Here is a 20843-nt window from a genome sequence, read left to right as displayed (position 1 = left end):
ACTAAACTGAACAAAAATAAATGGATTTTAACTCCAATCCTATGACTTTGATATCATTATAAGAACCATAAGAAGAATATTGCTCCTCATGCCTTGTCTCAAACATATTAGTTAATTAGCCTACTTAGGTACATAACCTCACAGATTACATATTAGTCAATTAGCCTATTTGGGTACATAACCTCACAAATTACACATATTAGTCAATTAGCCCTACATAACCTCAAAAATTACACATATTAGTCAATTAGCCCTACTTGGATACATAACCTCACAAATTACATATTAGTCAATTAGCCTACTTCATTACATAACCTCACAAATTATATATAGTATCAACCCTACTTCATTACATAACCTCACAAATTATATATAGTATCCACCCTCTTGTTCAATATCAATGAAACATTCCTAATGAAATGCCTCACCAATGGTTTTATCCCCATTAAAAAGTCACATCAATTTTATTCATAGATCTCCCCTTATTACATAGACTTAACATGCACATGTTGCTCTCTCAACTAGTTGGGATTTCTTTTAATTTATCAAATTGTCTTTCTATCGATTTGATTCTTTTAAACTTATCAAATTGTCAACTAGTTGGGATTTCTTTCAATTTATCAAATTGCCTTTATATAGATTTGATTTTTTTGACTTGTCAAATTGTCTTTCTATAGATTTTATGGAAGCTTAAGTCTAATGTTGAGCAATTTATCACTAAATTCTCCAACCATATTTAGCACCCAAAAGTGGGAAGCTATATCCATGACCTTAATAACTAGCTCTACCTCCACTAATCATGGATTTCATGATTTCAACCCAAACTTTTGAGAATGTCGGCAAAAACTAAAAAGCATAGCAACATAGACTCAACATGCACATGTTGCTCTCTCAACTAGTTTTAAGCAATTTATCACTAAATTCTAACCTTATTTCCCACCCAAAAGTGGGAATCTATATCCATAAACATAATAACTAGCTCTACCTCCACTAACATTGAACTTCATGATTTCAACCCAAACTTTTGAGAATGTTAGCAAATACTAAACTACGAGCATCGCAATTGGTGTAGTTGATTTATTCCGTAAAAATATTTAAGGATGTTTACGAGATCCACAAACTCTCTTATTATGATAGTCACAAGAGTTACCAAACTTATAATAATTGGCAAGAACTTTTCAAACAAGTGTTAATCAAGACATATCAACTTCGAACAAATGTGATTGTACATTAGGCATAAGCAACCTCGAACAAATGTGACTGTACATTAGGCATGCGCATAAGCAAATAGATGGTTTATGTGGTCACATTTTGGAGAACAATGATACAATACATGTTACCTTTCGAATGGTGGACAATGGGGTTAAAGTTCAAATTTCAAAACAAATCAAGATTTAACAAATAAATTTAGCAAGCCAAATAACAAAATGTTTACAAAATAACAACCAGTGAAACATCCATCATATGGGCCATATTGAATATGCACAAAATTTGCATGTGTAACGGCATCAAACGTGTCCACAATGGTTATTACATATGTATCCTACCTAAAATAAAAGCTTACTGGGTTAATGATATCGGAAATGTAGATCCAGTGATACCATATTTTAAGGTAAGTACAAGGATTTTAGCAATCAAGTGGAAACAAATCGTTATATCATTATTACTGATCATTTTTTCAACTTTTTCCAGATTATTAAGATGAAGTTCTAGTTTGATATAATGAGGATACGACGATACATCACATAACATGTCGGCAACAAATGCTAGATAAAATACAGTGTGCAACATTCTAAACCGTGTCCAAATCTTGACAAAGACTGCAACAGCCTATACATAAGAGCTTGATATGTTAAGGGACCACCCATTTCTGTTTTGGCGCCTACTATTTCAATGGTAATGTTGTTGTTATCTAGGCAAAAAGAAACACGATTCGTTTGAGGAACTACACCATCTTAAAACACATGCCATATCTTGATAGATGCTATTTATCAAAAATAAATTTGCCGGGCATTCGTAAACGCGCCCAAATGTTGACAAAAAAATGCACCAACTTATGAAAAAGAGTTGGACATGTTAAAGAAGGAACCATTCATACCGAAAGGCCATGGTAGGTATCTCTGTTGCTAGTTTTTCCTAAAATACGATGCAAACCATCTGCAGCAATTTCAACAACTGAAGCCAACTCAATTTCTAACTGGTTTAAAAACTATTTGCAGTGTCGATTCAACTATTAACATAACATCCGACTCGATCCTTAGGAAAACCTAGAAATCGACAAATATGCATGATAATTCTCCTTTTACCCAAAGTGCAAATGTTGCACATTAAGACTATATTTAGCTGAACAGATACTAAAACAGGTTCAAAACCAGGAAATATAAACGTCACAGATTGCACAAAAAATCCTGATCCCTGTAGGTAGAAATGAAATATTTTCTTCCACTTCCTTGTCAGGATCTTCAATCGAACGATCTGAAAATTCAATGTAACATTCAATATCAGCATTAACACAAGAAACACAGGTGCACCATCTGAAATATCAGATGACACAACTACCAAAAGCATATTACCTTGATCGCTCTCGACGTCTCCGAGAGGAAGAAACATATCTTCCATGCCTATCTGATGACTGAGAGTAGGACCTACTGTAAGATGGCGACCTGCTTCTTGAATATGAACGGGATCTTGAAGATCGTCTTGGACTGGGAGACCTAGATACAGAAGAGTGAGAATAGGAGTCATCGCGATGCCTTTTCTCATTTGAAGAATATGACCTGCATGACCAACAAACCAATAACAAACGACGGAAATTATTTCTTCAGCACAACAAGAAATCCATGAAAAAAGCTCAAGTTTTTTGAAATGGACCCTATAGTTTATCTCTATGTCTTGGTAAATGCTGTCCCAAATGCAACACACGAACAGCTAACTTCTATTAACCAAATTCTACCTTGAATGGCGTCTTCTTGGAGATACCGAGCGGTCACGAGAACGAGAATGAGAGCGCGAACGAGATCGTTCTGCAAAATAGAAATATTGTCTCAACTCAACAACTTGATAGATCCTGAGAATGTAATCAATGTAATCAATATGGTGAATTTTCAATGCTTTACCATAATATGGGGAACGATGGCGACCATATCCAATCCCGCCCCTGTAATTCCATGGATTCAAAATTCAGTCAAAAGCCATATATCTTTTATAGCAGGAGCTTATACAACAACTTCTAAAAAGGAGAAATCTCTAATTATTAGGACATTTATATATCTTCTGAATATTTGGCTCCTACCTCTGCCTGCTCCGCATTTCCTCTGGCTTCTTCCTACTCTCTTCAGCAAATAAAACAGCAATCTTTCGCCCAAGAAGAACCTGTCTATCCATATGATATTTTGCTTCTGCTGCCTCTTCAGGATCAAAATACTGCACAAAACCAAAACCACGAGGCTCTCTGCATATGACAGCAAATAATCAATTAGCAGAGTCGAACTAAAATAAAATAACCATAAATGCCATACTAAAGAATGTAAGACATCGTTGAAAGTAACTTGTAGAGTCTTGAGATCCCTTCAAATTCTCCACAAAAAGCATAACACACATGCACCAGAAATGTCTGGTGAGAGACTCGGTGCACAACTGTTAGCAGCTAACCTTCTCAAAAGGTTATTATTGAACACCATATCAGTTACATGATTCAAACTTCAACTTTGGTTCGAGTCTTCTCTTCTCTTCTATTCTTGTCTTCTCACCATCAGTTATCTTCATTCAACAGTCTTCTCTTGAATAAAACAGTCTTCTCTTGAATAAAACTAAGATAAGCCTTCCTCTACAACCTTACAGAAGTCAACTTGTTAAACGGCATGCAAAAAGTTTGTAAGTATTTTTGCTACCCAAAATAACTGCACATCGTTGCTTGCTAAAGTTTTATTATTAACCGAAAACCATCAATCAAGAATAAATAAAACATCACCAGTTGCACATCCCAAACCTGCCATATTATACGCAATGTTGCACACTATGCATTTTATAGTTGATAGGTTGTAATCGTGTTAACTATTATTGATTCAGTTCATAAATAGCATAGACTTGAATTTCTAGCACAATAATAAGAAACTGAATCTCGACTCCACTATAAATTTTGCAAACATATACTTTCTGACTGTGAATGTCATCCTTTATAATAATATGAGAGATAATATGATAGAGAAAAAACACCGGTGATGCTAACTTACCCTGTATGAAAGTCTCTTGGGAGATAAATGTCTTTGATGCGTCCAAACTCCCTAAATGGGCCTCGAAGGTCATCCGGCCTACAAAAAATTAAGATCAAGAAAACAATCAAGACAACTAGACATGCACTTCTTGTTTCTTGTATCGCCCCATAATAAACCATAAATTAGTGATCTGCTTCCAAGCCTCAGAACTATATGAAAAAAAAATGCAAAACATTAACAGACAAAAAGAAAGTCATTGTTCAATAGAGAAGAAGAAATCTGCAAAAAATTGTATACTATGAACATAGAAGCTCTCAAGAACCTCAAAATAAATCCCGTATCTTTGACCACGACAATAGCATTCGATCCCTTCAAATATCACCGATAGATGATGCAACTCTAAAACTAGATCTAGTAAATAACTGAAACTCAATTGATATACCACATAACCCAAATTTACAGACAACACAAACCAAAAGAAATGAAGTGTGATAGCAAAAGATTTAAGGAAAATAATAAATAAAATAAACTGTTCAGTCCAATATAGCCCCTCCGGTATTTTACCGAGGCAGTCCCCAATGTATTAAAAACAAAAATAAAAAACAAGCACGGAATTACATCTGCACCTACAATATCGAGGGGAAACAATTGTCTAGCATTTTGTCAAGCCAGAATTAGAACCTATCTTCATTTCCGAATGCCAAATATTTTTCAGAAAGGGTTCAAAAACTGACCATATTACTGTGGAGAACAAAACAAAACATTGCAATCTGTGGAGAACAAATTGGTCTGATTTACCTTGAAACCTAGTTAAAATCTTAGAACATGAGTAAAATTTTCAAGAGAAAAAATACCTGCAATCCAGCCGAAGATTGCGAACCAATAGGCTTGTAGGACCGGCCCTCGACCGCCCGCCGTAACGACCTCTAGGACTAGGGCTAGGGCTTCTTCTACGGTAATATCCTCTCCTCGGCGGAGGGCTATAACTCGGGCTTCTGTGCCCCATTCTTCACACTGAAAATATTCCCAAATTCGATCAAAACTTTAGGAGAACGTGCATCAGTCTAAGATTAACTTTATCAAAATCGAGAGCTGAAACGACAGGGAAATCGATCGCACTCACCTGCAAATAGTAGTTCCTGGAGGATATTCGGAGAGAGGGCTACTTAAATCAAGAGAAGATAGAGAGGATATGCAGAAAAGACGCTCGATGCAACCCAGACTACTGCTTTTGCGAGGGTTTGAGAGACCCTTTTGAAATCTGGGGTTCGTTCCAGAAGCTTCCCTAGTTTACCTTTTGAGAACGAGATTGATACACATGAGCATATCCTTTTGAAGTATAAATACATAACATAGTAATAGAAAAAAGCACGTGTTCATAAGTGACCGACAATTACCCTAACAAATGTTTCTTGGGTAAGACTTTAAATTGGGACCACTATAATATTTATTAAGGTTAAGTCATATGATTTCACTATAGATAACTTTGATTATAAGGTTAGATGTTGGTAGAAGACATATGATTTAACTATAGATAACTTAGGTTATAATGAAAAATGAAAGAAAAAAAAAAATTTAAATAAATAAAAAATAAAAAATTTAGTGTGTATGGTTAGGGTTGAAATAACTCTAGTTAACTTAGGTTATAATGAAAAAGGAAAAAAAAAAAAAAAATAGTGTGTATGGTTAGGGTTGAAATATTTTTTTAATTTTGGAGTAAAAAATTGTTTTTATTTCGTTTCTAGAATTTTAATTTAATTTATTTTTAGTTTTTTTAATTAAATTGATTAATTAAAAAAATATCATATAAATAAGTGCTATACCATATTAGGTTTTTGAGTTGGGGCATTGGGTCAAGGTTTTTGGGCACGTGGTATTGATAAGTCATTATATTGGCCCATAGTATTGTAAAAAATGTCATATAAATAAGTAAACCAGCCTAATCAAGTGCTATATGAAACCAACCGAGATCCATCTTAAATTTAGATCTACCAAGCCGCAGGGATTATATTAATTATTATTTTTTAATTTATTTTTTTTGTAATGTTGACTAAGTCAACATTACATTACATTACATAATGCCTTTAAAACTAACATTTTACAACTTTGTTCTCATACTAGGTTCTCATGGGTCTGGTTCTTTGGGCATGTGGTATTGATAAGTCATTATATTGGCCCATAGTATTGTAAAAAAATGTCATATAAGCAAGTGCTATATGAAACCAGCCTGGATCATGTGCTATATGAAACCAACCCAGATCCATCTTAAATCTGGATCTACCAAGCTAGAGGGATTATATATAATTATTATTTTATTTTTTAATTTTTTTAATTTTAATGTTGACTAAGTCAACATAACATTACATTACATAATGCCTTATAAAATTAACATTTTACAACATTGTCGCCATACTAGGTTCTCGAGTTGGGGCAATGGGTCATGGTTTTTTGGGCATGTGGTATTGATAAGTCATTATATTGGCCCATAGTATTGTTAAAAAATAATTTATAGATTAAAAATGCTCATGGTAAAGTAGGATGAATCTATTGTTACATATTATTTTAAATACATATATGTTTAACTTTTATATATATATATATATATATATATATATATATATATATATATATTATAATTAATAATAATAATAATAAAGTTATACTTTGATTATTTTTATGTTTTTTTATAAATCTTGGCAATATGAGATGTATGATGAAGTAGGTGTTTTCATGGGTGGAGGCTCCACCTGAAACGTTGGATAGTTTCATTGGAAATTTTCTTCAAAATTGTTTTCATGTTTATTATGAATTGATGTTTATGGGCATTTTCTAATTATTTAATTTATATAGTTGTACTAGTTAGATAAAAATTCATCTTCTTTAGATATAAGGAAATAGATTAGCAATTAGAAACAAAAGGCATTTAACATTTGATATAAGGAAATTGTTGCATGGAAGCAGGTCTATTGTCCCATAAACAAGGGAGTCCCATACATTAATTGGGTGTTTGGCTCGGTCGTGACCTTAAAATTAGATAATGATTGATGATGATGATGATGATGGTTAACGTCCACTGAGACCAAATTGGTCTATCGGACCTGTTATTTTCTTAGTTTTTAATTATCTGGCTCCTCGTCTTTCTTGGCGAGATTGGTGCTGTAACTTTCTTTTTTTTCTCTACGGTCTTCCAACTTCCTTTATCTTGCATCTCCTTCATCTCTTCTGGTTCTTGGGACATTGGTGTCTTAGCTTCGCGATCCATTGTGTTCGTCCTTTTGAAGGTAGTCGGAGAAGAAGTTTGGTCTAGGAGATCTGCTTTGCTATTAAATGAAGATTTATTTTGTGCGGTATTCGAATCCTCATCACTGTTGATGCTTGAGGGGTTGTCAAGTTCACTTTTTGTTGTTGGGCGGGGCTTTCTCCCTGCTTGTCTTGAGAGTTGTTTCTTTCTTGCCTAATTTCTTGTGATTCAGAGTTTTCTCTAGAGTATTCTTCTTTGATGACAGTGTAATGTTCTTTTTGTGCTCCTTCCCACCATATAGATCTGTGGTGGTTTTTTCTAGCAGAATTTTTCTCAGAGGCTTTTGGGCAATTTTTGGCAAGATGGCCTGTCTCAAAGCAAGATCGACATCTGAAGAGGACACTTTCATAATCGAGTTTCTAGTTCCACACAGTCTTTACTTGTTAAGTTTATTTCAACTGGGAATCCAGCGCTGAAGTCCATTTCCACATATATGCGTGCATAGGTGGTTCTGGCATATTCCACTGTTTCTGGGCACCTGTAGTAAAATTCCCCAATTGCATTTCCAATGGCTTTTAGCGAGGAGAGGTTCCAGAGATGCAAGGGTATACTTGGAAATATCACCCAAACTGGTGCTGAGGCCCAACCTGGTGCTAATCCACTTGCCACATAAACCATTAAATGTTGAACGATGCGATCATCCCAACAATAAATGTCTCTTTTTCATTTCAAAATGAATTACATTATCATCCATATCACCTCATCCATCTTGAAATGTACAAGCTTTAACGAGGTCACCAAGTTCATATGTCCCTATCATAAAAGAAATATCAAAGTAATGGAGACCGTGTGCTCATGTAAAGAGCTCTATGAAATGCCCTTAAGAGTTATGCAAATGGATGAGATGAACTCAAGAGGGCTTTCATGGAGGTCAACGGCAAGGATGATGATGGAGAAGAAGATGACAAGTCTTGCTTAATTTGAAGAAGAACAATTTAGAGGAAGTTCACCCCAAAAAGAAAGAGGAGGAGGTCATTTCCAATAGTAAGCAATGGGCTAAATATGTCAATAATGTGAAGGAATTGAATGAGTATTTTCTAAGGATGACTTAGATGAGAATGAGAGGATTCAGAAGAGTGATTTAATGAATAAAAGGATCGTTGATATAGAAAGTAGGATTTTTTATTATGAGGATATCATTGTGGTTCCTAAGACAACAACAACTTGGAGTAAGGAATGTTCGAGACTAAGTACAAATTTAAGCTTGTGGAGGGTGTCACGATCAAGGGTTGGGTCATCCAAGCTTTCATTGTGAGAAAATCTTGGATGGTAGGAAGCCTTAGAGTGAGATTAAGCAAGGGAACCCATGAGGTGTAGACCAATTGGTTTGTGTGTAGTTTAGTCCCCATTATATATTACAGTCAAACCTCATGGGGAGGGATTGAGGGTGGAAGAAACTTGTGGGGGAAATAAACTATCCCATAGGGCATCTAAGCTCAACTGTGTCTCACATGATCCTGGTGAAAGCCTCCCATCAGTGGGCATATCGTTTTTCCATTCAACATTAGGGCACCATTAGGGTTGGCCCAGGCCTAAGCTATTGGAAATATTTGTTGTCATTGGTGTCAAATATAGGGGGAGACTACAAATAGTCAAGGTAAATATTGCAAATTGTTGTAAATATTGTTTGGATGCCCAATTTTTTTTATGCCCATCTTAGATACCCCATATTCGAATGCCTTTTTACTCTAAATACCTAGCTCAAATGTGAGTATTATTTAAAAACCTTTCCAATGGTATATGTGATCCGAGTTGACTCAACTCCCGGATTTAACTAAGATCTTTTGCTTTCGTGGTGTGATTAGAATTGCATTTAAAATAGCATAAAGGAACATAAATTCATGTTGTAAAGAAGAAGGAACATGACCATCATCAGCAACATAAAACTCAAGATGTTGATAACATAGTTCGTCCAGGAGGGACTATGTCTCCAGGCCTTGGTGTCAAGATGGTGTATGTCGCTACATTAAGTGTTGTCAATAGTGATGATGTACATAAGTGGTGATGTCGTTATCATACAAGGAAAATGCCCTCACGTAGGGGTGGCTCCAAGAGATGTTCCGTTGTAGGAACCCTCATTCAAAAAGGACTCCCATCAGTATGACCGAAACTCATGCATGATGATAATGAGCATCCCGCCGACATGGCATAAAAGGGATCTCAATGCAAACATACATGGCGACACATGAGTATCCCATCAACATAACAACAAAGGGATCTCAAACAAAACATGACGAATCATGATAACAAGTACATCCCACAAATGATTCTGCATCACATCAAGCAGGAATCACGAAACACGTAAGAAACAAGATCCCACATCAAACATCAAACAGGGATATGTGCAGCACAATGCATAGAAAAAGAAGTACATGAACACACTGCATATACCTCACATCCTAGGGCCATCTAAAGAAGAGGATGTCAAATTGTTGAAGTTGGTTGTACCATCAATCTCGCGGCGTCGAATCTCATGGAATGACTTCTCACACGTTGAATGTTGACACCTGCACTCCACTTTGAAAAGTGGCCGAAAAATGAAATGAGAAAATGGAAAATCTGAATACACCATCAGATTTGTGGCGTCGAATAGTGCAAAATCAACTGTCAAATTTCTGAATTCTAAGAAAGTGGAAATCTGGGGCTTAAGGAATATTTTAGATTCCCCCTAGATTCCTCAAAGATTCCCTCCTCCGGGTCATCTACAAATCTGTTGCTCAGATCAGGAAACTGACTATGCCATCAGGTTCGTGTCGCTGAGAGGTGTAAGATCGACATAAAATTTGTCCAATTTGGACATTGCAAAAATTTCACCCTCTTGAGAATTTCGCCCAATCATGGTTCCCCCTGTGTTTTTCCAGAATCATGGTTCCACCTGAAAAACAATTAATTAAAAAATAGTGTGCCTCAATTTCTGTGCACGCTCTTGGCTCCTCCATGCTTGGCACACTAAGAAAAAGACAGGTTTATATAAATTTTGGGTGGACATTTCAAAAAGCCCCACTGGTCTAGTGGTAAAGGAAGGCAATTAGTTAAGGGGAGGTTGGGGGATCAAATCACGCCTCCCCAAAAATCTGCATGTACAAGCCTTTTATAAGGCATGGTTGTTTTTTTTAAACGACATATTAATTATGGTGGAGGTTTGTTTTAAGTATTAAATGGGGGTGTGTGTGAAGTTTTGTGGGTGCTTGAGTGGTGGGCTGGCCATCCTGGCCGGGTGGGTTCGAACCTCGCCGCCCACGGTCCATCATATGGCATGTTGTTATTTGTTTTAATGGGTGGGGTGTGGGTTGGGTCCACCGGAGGTGGCCCGCCCACCACCCAAATAAATGGTACAATATATATATGTGGGTTGGAGGTTAGAGGGTCAGTGGGGGTCATGGCCTATTGGCCCAATTTTAAATAAAAAATCGTATTATAATTTATATTTCAGTCTGGTGGAGGTGGCGGGGGTCATGGCCCGCCACACACACACATACATATATATATATATATTTGTTTTTTTTTACAACCACATTTTTCCAATTTTGTTTAATACATGGGATATTAGACAAATTAACGATCCAACAAATTCGCCCGCTTTCGGGAGCTAGGTTTCATGCCCCAGGGTTGGTTAAGTTGTAGAACACTTAAACCAACTTTGACTGGCTTGTTCTCCCTCATACGAGCTCAGATTGACAAACCTTTCGCACCACTGCGATCAGGACAACAAGATCTACGCTATGGTTCTGGTTCGAAAGCATTTTGATCACTTTGATTTTCGAGCTTCCATAAGCCCTCTTTGTCTTGTGTGTGTCTCTGGAGCCACTTGGATCAATATGGAACTCCCTCTAACTCAATAGGAATGAGGAGATATGAAAGATTATATTGGGTCATCCCAACCAAAAAGTATAGGTCATCCCAATCAATTTTACAAGTCAACCCCATAAGTGAATGTACAAACACCATAAATAAAGGATAGATGAGTGCATTTGAAGACAATCCAAGCAAGAAGAGATCTAAGGTGTGTAAGACAAGTTAATGAATACTCTTGTGGTTTTCAAGGTGGAGCATAAATGTGATTTTTGGAGTGAATGAGGAATGTTAGAATTTTCGTTATAACTAAGATGTTTCAGATCACGAAATTTAAGGACATTGAGGCGAGATCTTTGTGTACACTTGATAAAATATTTAGTCATTGGTTCACTATACTTTCAGAGATATGATATGTGGAAGTTAGGGTTCTTGAATGCTCTTGAAATATACTTCAACAAGTTAGTATGCCATTTTCACTATAACTTATTTTTTGAGATGTTACAGATTATGAAATCTTGAGGAGACAAAGATGATATTTCTAAGTACTTATAGTAAAAATTTCAGGCTTTGGTTTGTTATAATTTTAGAGATATGCTCTGAGGAAGTTAAGGTTCCCGAACGCTCATGAAATTTGCTTCAAATAGGTCAATTTGGCATTTTCACTATAACTTATTTTCTTAGATATCTCACACTGTGAAATTTTGAGAAGAGAGAGGTGAGATCTATTGGAATATCGTTATCATTAATTTCAAAGACAGGGAAAGACTAGATATGTCTAAGATAAATATTGGAAAATGGAGATTGTTAAAAATATTGTTTTTAGATTTTAATGCCCAATTTGGCTAACCTCTCTTTAAGGGCATTTTTAGTATGATTTCATAGCTAAATTAGATCACGGGATATATATGCTTGGAAATATTATTCAGACACCTTTCCAATGGTATATGCCACTGCTTCTAACTTCATATGAATGAGGAGATGTGGAATATTTCGTCAAGATAACCCAACCAAAGTACAAGTAGGTTGACCCAACTAGTTTTACAAATCAACCCCATAAGTGAACATACTAATACTATAAATAAGGGGCATGTGAGTGCATTTGAACACCAATCCATCAAATAAGAGATTTGAGATTATAAGAGGAGTTTAGGAATAATTTTTGGGGTGATTCTTGGAGTCTAAAGATGGAAGCAAAAATGTGATTTTTAAGGTGAATGAGCCACCTTGGAATTTTTTCTATACTTTTGTTATGTAATGTTTCAAACCATGAAACTTGGAGGTGTTAGAGAGATTATCTTCATGTACCTGTGGTTAAAATTTCAAACCTTAGTTTCCTATCATTTTGGAGATATGCTCTGGGGAAGATAGGCCTACTTGATGCTCCTAAAATCTTCTTCAAATAGGTCATCTTGGTATTTTCAGTATAACTCTCTTTTATTGATGCTTGAGAATCTGAAATTTGGATGATAAAGAGAAGAGATATCAAGGCATCTATAATAGAACTTCCATACCTTGTTTCTTTATAATTTCAAAGATATGGTGTGAGGAAATTAGACTTCTAGGATGCTCATAAAATCTACTTCAAATAAGTTAGCTTCGTGTTTTTGCTATAAGTTTCTTCCTGTGATGTTTCATGATATGAAATCTTGAGGAGATAGAGAAGAGATCTCAAGATACTTCTAGTAGAGATTTCAAACCTCATTTTGATATAATTTTGGAGATATTTTCTAAGGAATTTAGTGTTATTGAATGTTCCTAAAACATGCTTCAAACATGTTAGCTTGACATTTTTGCTATAACTTTCTTTTTGAGATGTTTCATATTGTGAAATATGGAGGGGACAAAGAAGAGATATTTAGGTACATATGGTAGAAATTTTATAACCATATTTGCAAAGTTGAATATGTAGCATGTTGTGCAAGTTTGTTTATGGGAAGAAGCCAAAAGCAACAAGTTTTGGTAGAAGTAGACTTGATGAAGAAAGAAGCAATAGGTAGATTTGGTGAAGGCAGAAGCAACTAATAGACCTGGTGAAGGTAGAAGCAACAAGTAGACTTGGTGAAAGCATAAGCAGGTAATAGACATTGTGGAAAAGAAATTAGATTCAATGAAGCGGGTTGGTGCTAAAGAATATTTGCAGTTGTGGGGATTGGTTTCTCCTATAGATTTGTGCCTACAAATATTACAATAGTGGGGATTGACATTTTTTGTAGGTTGGTGCCAACAAATCAACAGAAGGGATTGGTGTCTCTTGTAGATTGGTGCCTACAAAGTAGAAATGGAATTGGTGTTTCATATAGGTTGGTGCCTACAAAACAATAGAGAGGGCTAGTGTCTTTTATAGGTTGGTGTTTGCAAAACAATAGAGGGGATTGTTGTCTCTTGTGGGTTGGTGCCTACAAGATCTTTCCTATAAAAAAAAATTGTGGTTTTCTCCCATTTCCACGTATATCTTGTGTTACTTGTTCAATTTATGAGATTGATGTTTTATGATGTTCAAATGTTTAAATAAGTAAAAAAAAATTGTTAAACGGATTCACCCCACTCTTAGTATAATTGTGAATTCCAACTAATGATAACATAGCAGGTTCTTTCATAAGTAATCTAGCCACTAGAAGGAAGATCTCAGAGGGACCATTGATACTCATGAAGGTTTGATTAAAGATACTATGTTTGATGGATCAAACTATGCATTTTGGAAGAAAATAATGAGGGCATATCTAATGCCCTTTAGTGTTGAAGCTTGCCAATCTATAATAGATGGAAGGAAAGACAATAAGCATAATGTAGAAGTCATGAGAGCCATCTTGTGTGGCCTATCATAATCAAAATTTGATAAGGTGATTCATTGTGATACGGTAAAAGAAATGTGGGATGAGTTGCAAGACACTTATGAAGGAGGTGACATTGAAGAAATGAAAGACAAGAAGAATATAAATATGGATACTATACATCAATTGGGGTTATCCCGAGTGGTTGGGAAGAAGGAATGGAGTCCTCCCCACCCAAGTTCAATTCTCACAAGTGACATGACGGATGTTGACAATATTGACAGTAGACTTATATTCCTCACATGGAATATACAACATTGTACCTGAAAAAAGAAAAAAAAAAGAAAAAAGAAAAAAGAAAATATGGATACTATATATGAAATCAGAACAATGAAGTTAGGTTAGAAAGAATAAGTTCTCAAAGATTCAAAGAAAGCAGAAAATATCGAAGCCTATGATTATTCTAGCGATGTATTAGATGCAAGAGAAGTGCAATATGTCTCAAGACAATTTGGAAAATTGAAATATAAGCTATTATCCAAATGTTTGAAGTATAGTAGAATAGGTCACTATGCTTATGAAAGTCCATGTGCAAAATTGGAAGATTCATATTCAAAACAAGAAGTTGAAAGTGAAGAAGACGAAAAAAAAATGTAATCCATAGGTAAGCTACTATTATGTCGTAATCGCAGAAGAACAGGTCATCTTACTTCTAGATGTCCACTTGTAATTTTGGAAAATAGTAGTGATAAAGAAGAATATGAAGATAAGAGGAAACATTATGAGTATGAAAAGGAAATATGTGGCTCATTAGAAGAAAGTAATATATATGCATATGATATTGATAAAAAATAATTATTAATCATGGTCATGCAGGCTCGATACATTGAGTAAGACATTTCATATTCAGAGGAAGAAGATGTTGATGGGGAGTTAGATGTTGAGAGAGAATTTATTTATGCCTTGAAAGAAACAAAAATACTCAGAAGAAAGAATAAAGAGTTGAAGGATTTATTACATAAATATGAAAAGAAATATCATGATTCTGATGAAGCATCAATTATCCTCCTAAAGACAAAACTAGAAGAGGCTAAGAAAATAGAGGATACACCGATAAGTCAGCTAAAAGAAAATGAAAGAAACTATGAGAAACTAGATCCAGGGGTTGTATCCTTAAGAAAGGATCTAAAGAAGGCAAATGCTCAGTTGAATATAAATGTTTTGTTTGTATAAGGGACTAAATCATTAGATAACATTCTTAGTTTTCAAAGATCTCCTCTTATTAAAATAGGTCTTGGATATCATGAAGTTGTCAAGGCATAATCAAGCTCGATGTCATTAGAAGAGAAATGAGAAAAGAACTTGAAAGCTATGTTAATTTGCTCAAAAGATCTATCAATGAAAACATCAATAGGAAAGAAGGAGAAAATTAGCAGAGATCTAATCCTCAAATGTAAGAAAGCAACACTATGCAAGAAAGTGAAGACCATTTGAGACTCGGGAATGGTTTCAGAAGGACAATTTCCCTAAGAAGGACTTTTACTTCCAAGGATCATAATATCTTTTGTGGCTATTGCTTCTCATGCAATAATTTTGGTCACAAGTTAATAGATTGCAGAAAATATGTAAGAAATGGCTATATGGTAAATAAGAGTAGGGGATCATATAAGATCTCAAGGAATGGTTGTGTGAACAACAATCCTAGAAGTTTTAATGAGAATGATGTCAAAAATTACAATTCATTTGCCCCCTTATTATATCATGTTGAATGTTTCAAGTGCAATAATTTTGGGCACAAAGCTCAAGATTGTAGAAGTAGTACATTGAGGCCTCTAAATCAAAGCAGAGAAGAAGATGTTGTTAGAAATGGAAATCAAATAAAGGTATGGATAAGGAAGCAAGAGAAGTAGAAAGAATGTGATCTAGATCTATGTGTTCAAAACAAATATAGAAAATGGTATATATATAGTGGATGTTTAAGGCATATGATAGGAGATAAAAGTAAAATTATCTCTCTAAAATAAGTTAAAGAAGGCAGCATCATCCTTCAAAATAGTGATTCAAGAAGGATAATTGGGAAATGCATAGTCAATATTGATGATGGATGGACAACAACCCATAATATTCTATTGGTTGAAGGTCTAAAATGTAGATCTTAACCTTGTATGTAAATTACCTACGAAGAAATTCTTAAAAAAAATAGAAAAATATACAATGGCGAGAACATAAAAAAATATACACAAAGATTTTCTCCTAGAATCGAAAATCAGGAAAACCACATTGATTTTTCATTATATTTCTTTCATTGTTACAATACATTCTATACATGCAAAAGCATTCATAAACCCCAATCCATTAACCCTGCATTAGAAGATAATTGTAGTTCCCTTGACTAGATCTACAAAATACCATGGGAAAAACCATCATTCCCAAAACCATGTGAAAAACCATGGGTGGGTCCACATAAAAAAATTCCCAGGGCGCTGCTCTAGATCTCGTGCAGAGGGGGCTATTGCCCCCTAGCAAGGGGGACTGCTACCCCCTCGTTATGCCTGACGCAACATAATAACACCTGAGGCTAGTCATGGAAAGAATATAACACATACCCAACATAAAACACAATCTACTAAGTGTAAGTCAAATGATTGATCAAAGGGTATGATCTCACATTCAATTCTAAAGGATGTGAAATAAGAAAACCATGTTCAGGAAGATTGGTAGAAAATAGGCAAAAGGAGGAGAGTTGCAAATAAGGAGAAGCATCAATTTAAGGGGATTATCCCTTTGATGTTAAAAGAGTTAAGTTGTAGATAAAAGGAAGCATAAGCCCAAGGGGAGTAGTCCCAAAAAGAAGAAGTAAAAGGAAGTTCAAGCATAGGGGGGAGCAATCTCAAGAGTAGAGCTACAAAAGAGGAAATGTTGCATGTAAGGATAGATAGACACAACCTCAACAAGGGGAGCCTAGTTGCATATTATTTTGTGTTAACATCTCATGGGGACAAATTACAACCAAAAACAAAATAAAAAACTTTGTCATTGATGTTAAAGGGGAAGAATTTGTAGTCATTGAGAGAAGTTGCATATAGACGAAGAGTTGCAATCACTAAGAGAAGTTGCAAATACAGGAAGAGTTGTAGACACCAAGAAAAGTTGCACACATAAGAAGAGTTACAGATAAGAAGAAGCACAAGTTCAAGGGTAACTTCCATTTGCCATTGATGTCAAAGGGGGAGAAATTGCAGGAACAAGGAGAATTGTAGATAGGGGGAGTTCTACAATATTATTATAGAATTGACTAAGGGTTGTCATAAATGACAAAATGGGAGATTTTTGGAAATATTTTTGTCATTGATGTTAAAGACAAGGGGAGACTATATATGTCCAAGATAAATATTGGAAAATGAAGATTGTTGGAAACGTTATATTTGGACTTTTGATGCCCAATTTAGATAACTTATATTTGAATGAATTTTCACTCTAATTTCATAGCTCAAATTGGATCATAGAATATATGCTTGGAAATCTTACTCCGACACCTTTCCAATGGTATATGGCACTCCTTCTAACTCCATATGACTAAGGAGATATGGAAGATTCTATCAAGATGACCCAACCAAAGTAGAATCAAGCTGACCCAACCAATTTTACAAGTTAGCCCCATAAGTGAATGTGAAAACACTATAAATAAATGGCATATGAGTGCATTTGAACACCAATCCATCGAAGAGAGATATGAAGTTGCAAGAGGAGTTGAAGAATAATTATTGGGATGATTCTTGGAGTCTAAAGGTGGAAGCGAAAATGGGATTTATGGGGTGAATGAGTCAACTTGGAATTTTCACTATAAATTTTATTTTGTAATGTTTCAAACCATAAAAATTATAGGAACTAGAAAGAAGATATTCATGTACTTGTGGTTAAAATTTCAAACCTTGTTTTGCTATAATGTTGGAGATATTATTTAAGGAAATTAGGCCTCTTGAATGCTCCAAAAATCTTCTTTGAATAGGCCATTTTAGAATTTTCACTATAAATTTTCTTATAGTCTATTTCAAAAGGTGAAACTTGTAACATACAAATTGAATATCTTTATGTACCCATGGTTAAAATTTTAGACTTTGGTTCGCTATAATTTCAGAGATATGGTTAGAAGAAGTTAAGCTTCCTGAATGCTCATAAAATCTACTTCAAACAAGTCAACTTGGTATTTTTGCTATAAAAAAAAATTCTATGATGCTTCTCTGAAATATGGAGTAGACTAATAACAGATCTCAAGATACCTATACTAAAACTTTCAAACCTTGTTTCACTATAATTTCAGAGATATGGTCTGAGGAAATTAAGTTCCCTGAATGATCATAAAATCTATGTCAAACAACTTAGCTTGGTGTTTTTGCTATAAATTTCTTTCTATGATGTTTCAGACTTTGAAATCTAGAGGAGATAGAGAAGAGATCTCAAGGTACTTGTAGTAGAACTTTCAGACCTTGTTTCACTATAATTTTGGAGATATTATCTAAGAAAGTTAGTGTTCTTGAATGCTCCTAAAACATGCTTTAAACAAGCCAGCTTGACATTTTTGCTATAACTTTCTTTATAAGATGTTTCATATTGTGAATTATGGAGGGGATGGAGAAGAGATCTTTAGGTACCTGTGGCGTAAATTTCATAACCAAATTTGAAAAATTGGATACATGGCATGTTGTGCAAGTTCGTTCTTGGGAAGAAGCCAAAAGCAACAATTTTTCAGAGAAGTAGACTTGATGAAAGAAGAAGCAGTAGATAAAGCTGGTGAAAGAATAAGTGACTAACAGACCTGGTGAAGGTAGAAGCAACAAGTAGACTTGGTGAAAGCAGAAGCAAGTAATAGATATTGTGGAAAAGCAACCAGATTCAGTGAAGTAGGTTAGTGCCTACGAATATTTATAACAGTGGGCATTTGTGTCTTTTGTAGGTTAGTGCTTATAAATATTGCAACAATGGGGATTAGTGTCCCCTATAGGTTGGTGCCTACAAAGTAGTAGAGGGTATTGGTGTCTCCTGTAAGTTGGAGCCTATAAAGAAACAAAAGTGATTGGTGTCTCTTGTAGGTTAGTGTCTACAAAACAATAGAGGGAATTGGTGTCTCATGAATATTGGTGCCTAAAAATTGATGTAATAGTAAGTTGTTTCTATAAGATATTTTATATAAATAAGTTTTATGGTTTTCTCCCATAAGGATTTCCACATATATATTGTGTTACTTGTTCAATTTATGAGATTGATGTTTTATGATGTTAAAATGTTTAAATAAGTAAAAAATGTCATTATATTGATTCATTCCCCCCCCCCCCCCCTCAACCAATCCCCACTCCTCTCAATATAATTGTTAATTCCAACAATATCTCTAGGTACCTATGCTAAACATTTCAAACTTTGGTTCACCATAATTTGGGAGATATGCCCTATGGAAGTTGGGGTTTCTGAATAGCCCCAAGATCAACTTCAAATAGGTCAGTTTGGCATTTTTTCTATAACTTATTTTTTGGGATGTTTTAGACTAAGAAATTTTTAGAGACCTATGGAGATATCTAGCGATACCTCAAATTGTGAAATGATAAGAGATATAATGAGAGATACAAAAGTGTCTCAAGTAAAAGTTTCAGAATCCTATTCGCAAAATTTGATATGTGGCATGTTGCAGAAGTTTGTTCTTGGGGAGAGACCAAAAACAACAAGTTTTGGGAGAAGCAGACCTAGTGAAGGCAGAAGCAGTGAGTAAACTTGGTAAAAGCAGAAGCAACTAGTAGAACTGGTGAAGGTAAAAGTAGCAAGTAAACTCAATGAAGTAGTTTAGTGCCTACAAATATTTGTAGAGTGAGGATTGGTGTCTTGAGTAGGTTGGGGCATACAAATATTCGTAGTGGTGAGGGTTGGTGTATTTATTAGGTTGGTTCCTACAAGCATTTGCAACAGTGAGGATTGGTGTCTCTAGTAGATTGGTACCTACAAATATGTGTAATTGTAGGTTAGTGACTACAAAGAATTATAAAAAGAAATTTTGTGTGGTTTTCTCTTGAAAGAGCTTCAATGTAAATCTTGTGTTCCATATTCTACAGTTAATTAGATCTCATATGTGGTTATGGTTCATAAATGTTTAAATAGGTAAAAATTGTCTTATACTAATTCGCCCCCTTCTCAATATAAGTGTGTGCTTAACAATTGGTATTAGAACACTATCTAACCATTGGAATATATATTTTGGGAGCACGTGTGATATCCCCGATTTCATAAATTGCCAAAGTGTAGCACAATTTTGTACTTTTGGCATTGGAGGAATTTTTTGCCGTTTGGACTTAGGAAAAGTGGGTAGATGGGTCCCACGCTCTAGAAAAAGGAGGCAATATACACCCAAGAGGATAAATCAAACTCTTAGTGGAATATGGGGCCCACCAAAGGAGGCAATTTGAACCTCAAGGAAGGGGGACAAATTTGTGGGTTGTGGGGGCCACCAAGGGGAGAGAAGTAGCCCATGACTATAGAAGGAAGAAAGGAATCATTTCTCCCCATATTTTGACTATCATATTTTAGAATTCGATCTCTATTAGAGTTGTTCAGCACAAGGGTTAGAGTGTTGTTAAACACAGGGATTTCAAGTGAAATTCCACACCAGTTTCGAAGAATTTTGAGTGTCTCCCTAGCTGGGATTTTGGGAGTCCATTTTGGGGCTTCCACAGGGTGATGTTAGAAACATATTTTCCAGTTGTGCACATTTCCTAGGCA

At 35.2% G+C, this 20843-nt stretch overlaps 1 protein-coding gene across 3 annotated transcripts; it reads right to left on the bottom strand.

Annotated features, from left to right (window-relative positions):
* Nucleotides 1-1972: 1972 nt before the first annotated feature.
* Nucleotides 1973-5532, bottom strand: LOC149195651 (serine/arginine-rich SC35-like splicing factor SCL33). 3 transcript variants are annotated; one of them, XM_089405385.1, is made up of 8 exons: nt 5338-5532; nt 5069-5228; nt 4233-4310; nt 3293-3451; nt 3117-3157; nt 2954-3023; nt 2574-2777; nt 1973-2475 (listed from the first exon to the last, which is right to left on the bottom strand). In XM_089405385.1, the coding sequence occupies exons 2-8, from the start codon at nt 5218-5220 to the stop codon at nt 2463-2465; spliced, it is 717 nt and encodes a 238-aa protein (XP_089261511.1). In that variant the 5' UTR covers nt 5221-5228; nt 5338-5532; the 3' UTR covers nt 1973-2462. The 3 variants fall into 3 exon arrangements, with proteins under 3 accessions (XP_089261511.1, XP_089261513.1, XP_089261512.1); XM_089405387.1 differs by lacking the exon at nt 5338-5532 and adding an exon at nt 3652-3826 and having other exon boundaries at nt 5069-5128; XM_089405386.1 differs by lacking the exon at nt 5338-5532 and adding an exon at nt 3652-3833 and having other exon boundaries at nt 5069-5126.
* Nucleotides 5533-20843: the final 15311 nt, after the last annotated feature.

The sequence above is a fragment of the Pinus tabuliformis genome, chromosome 2_2 (assembly GCF_031772625.1).
Source record: "Pinus tabuliformis cultivar Carrire ecotype Pingquan chromosome 2_2, CPIR1, whole genome shotgun sequence".
NCBI classification, from domain to species: Eukaryota; Viridiplantae; Streptophyta; class Pinopsida; order Pinales; family Pinaceae; genus Pinus; species Pinus tabuliformis.
This window is presented reverse-complemented; position numbering and strand designations above follow the sequence as displayed.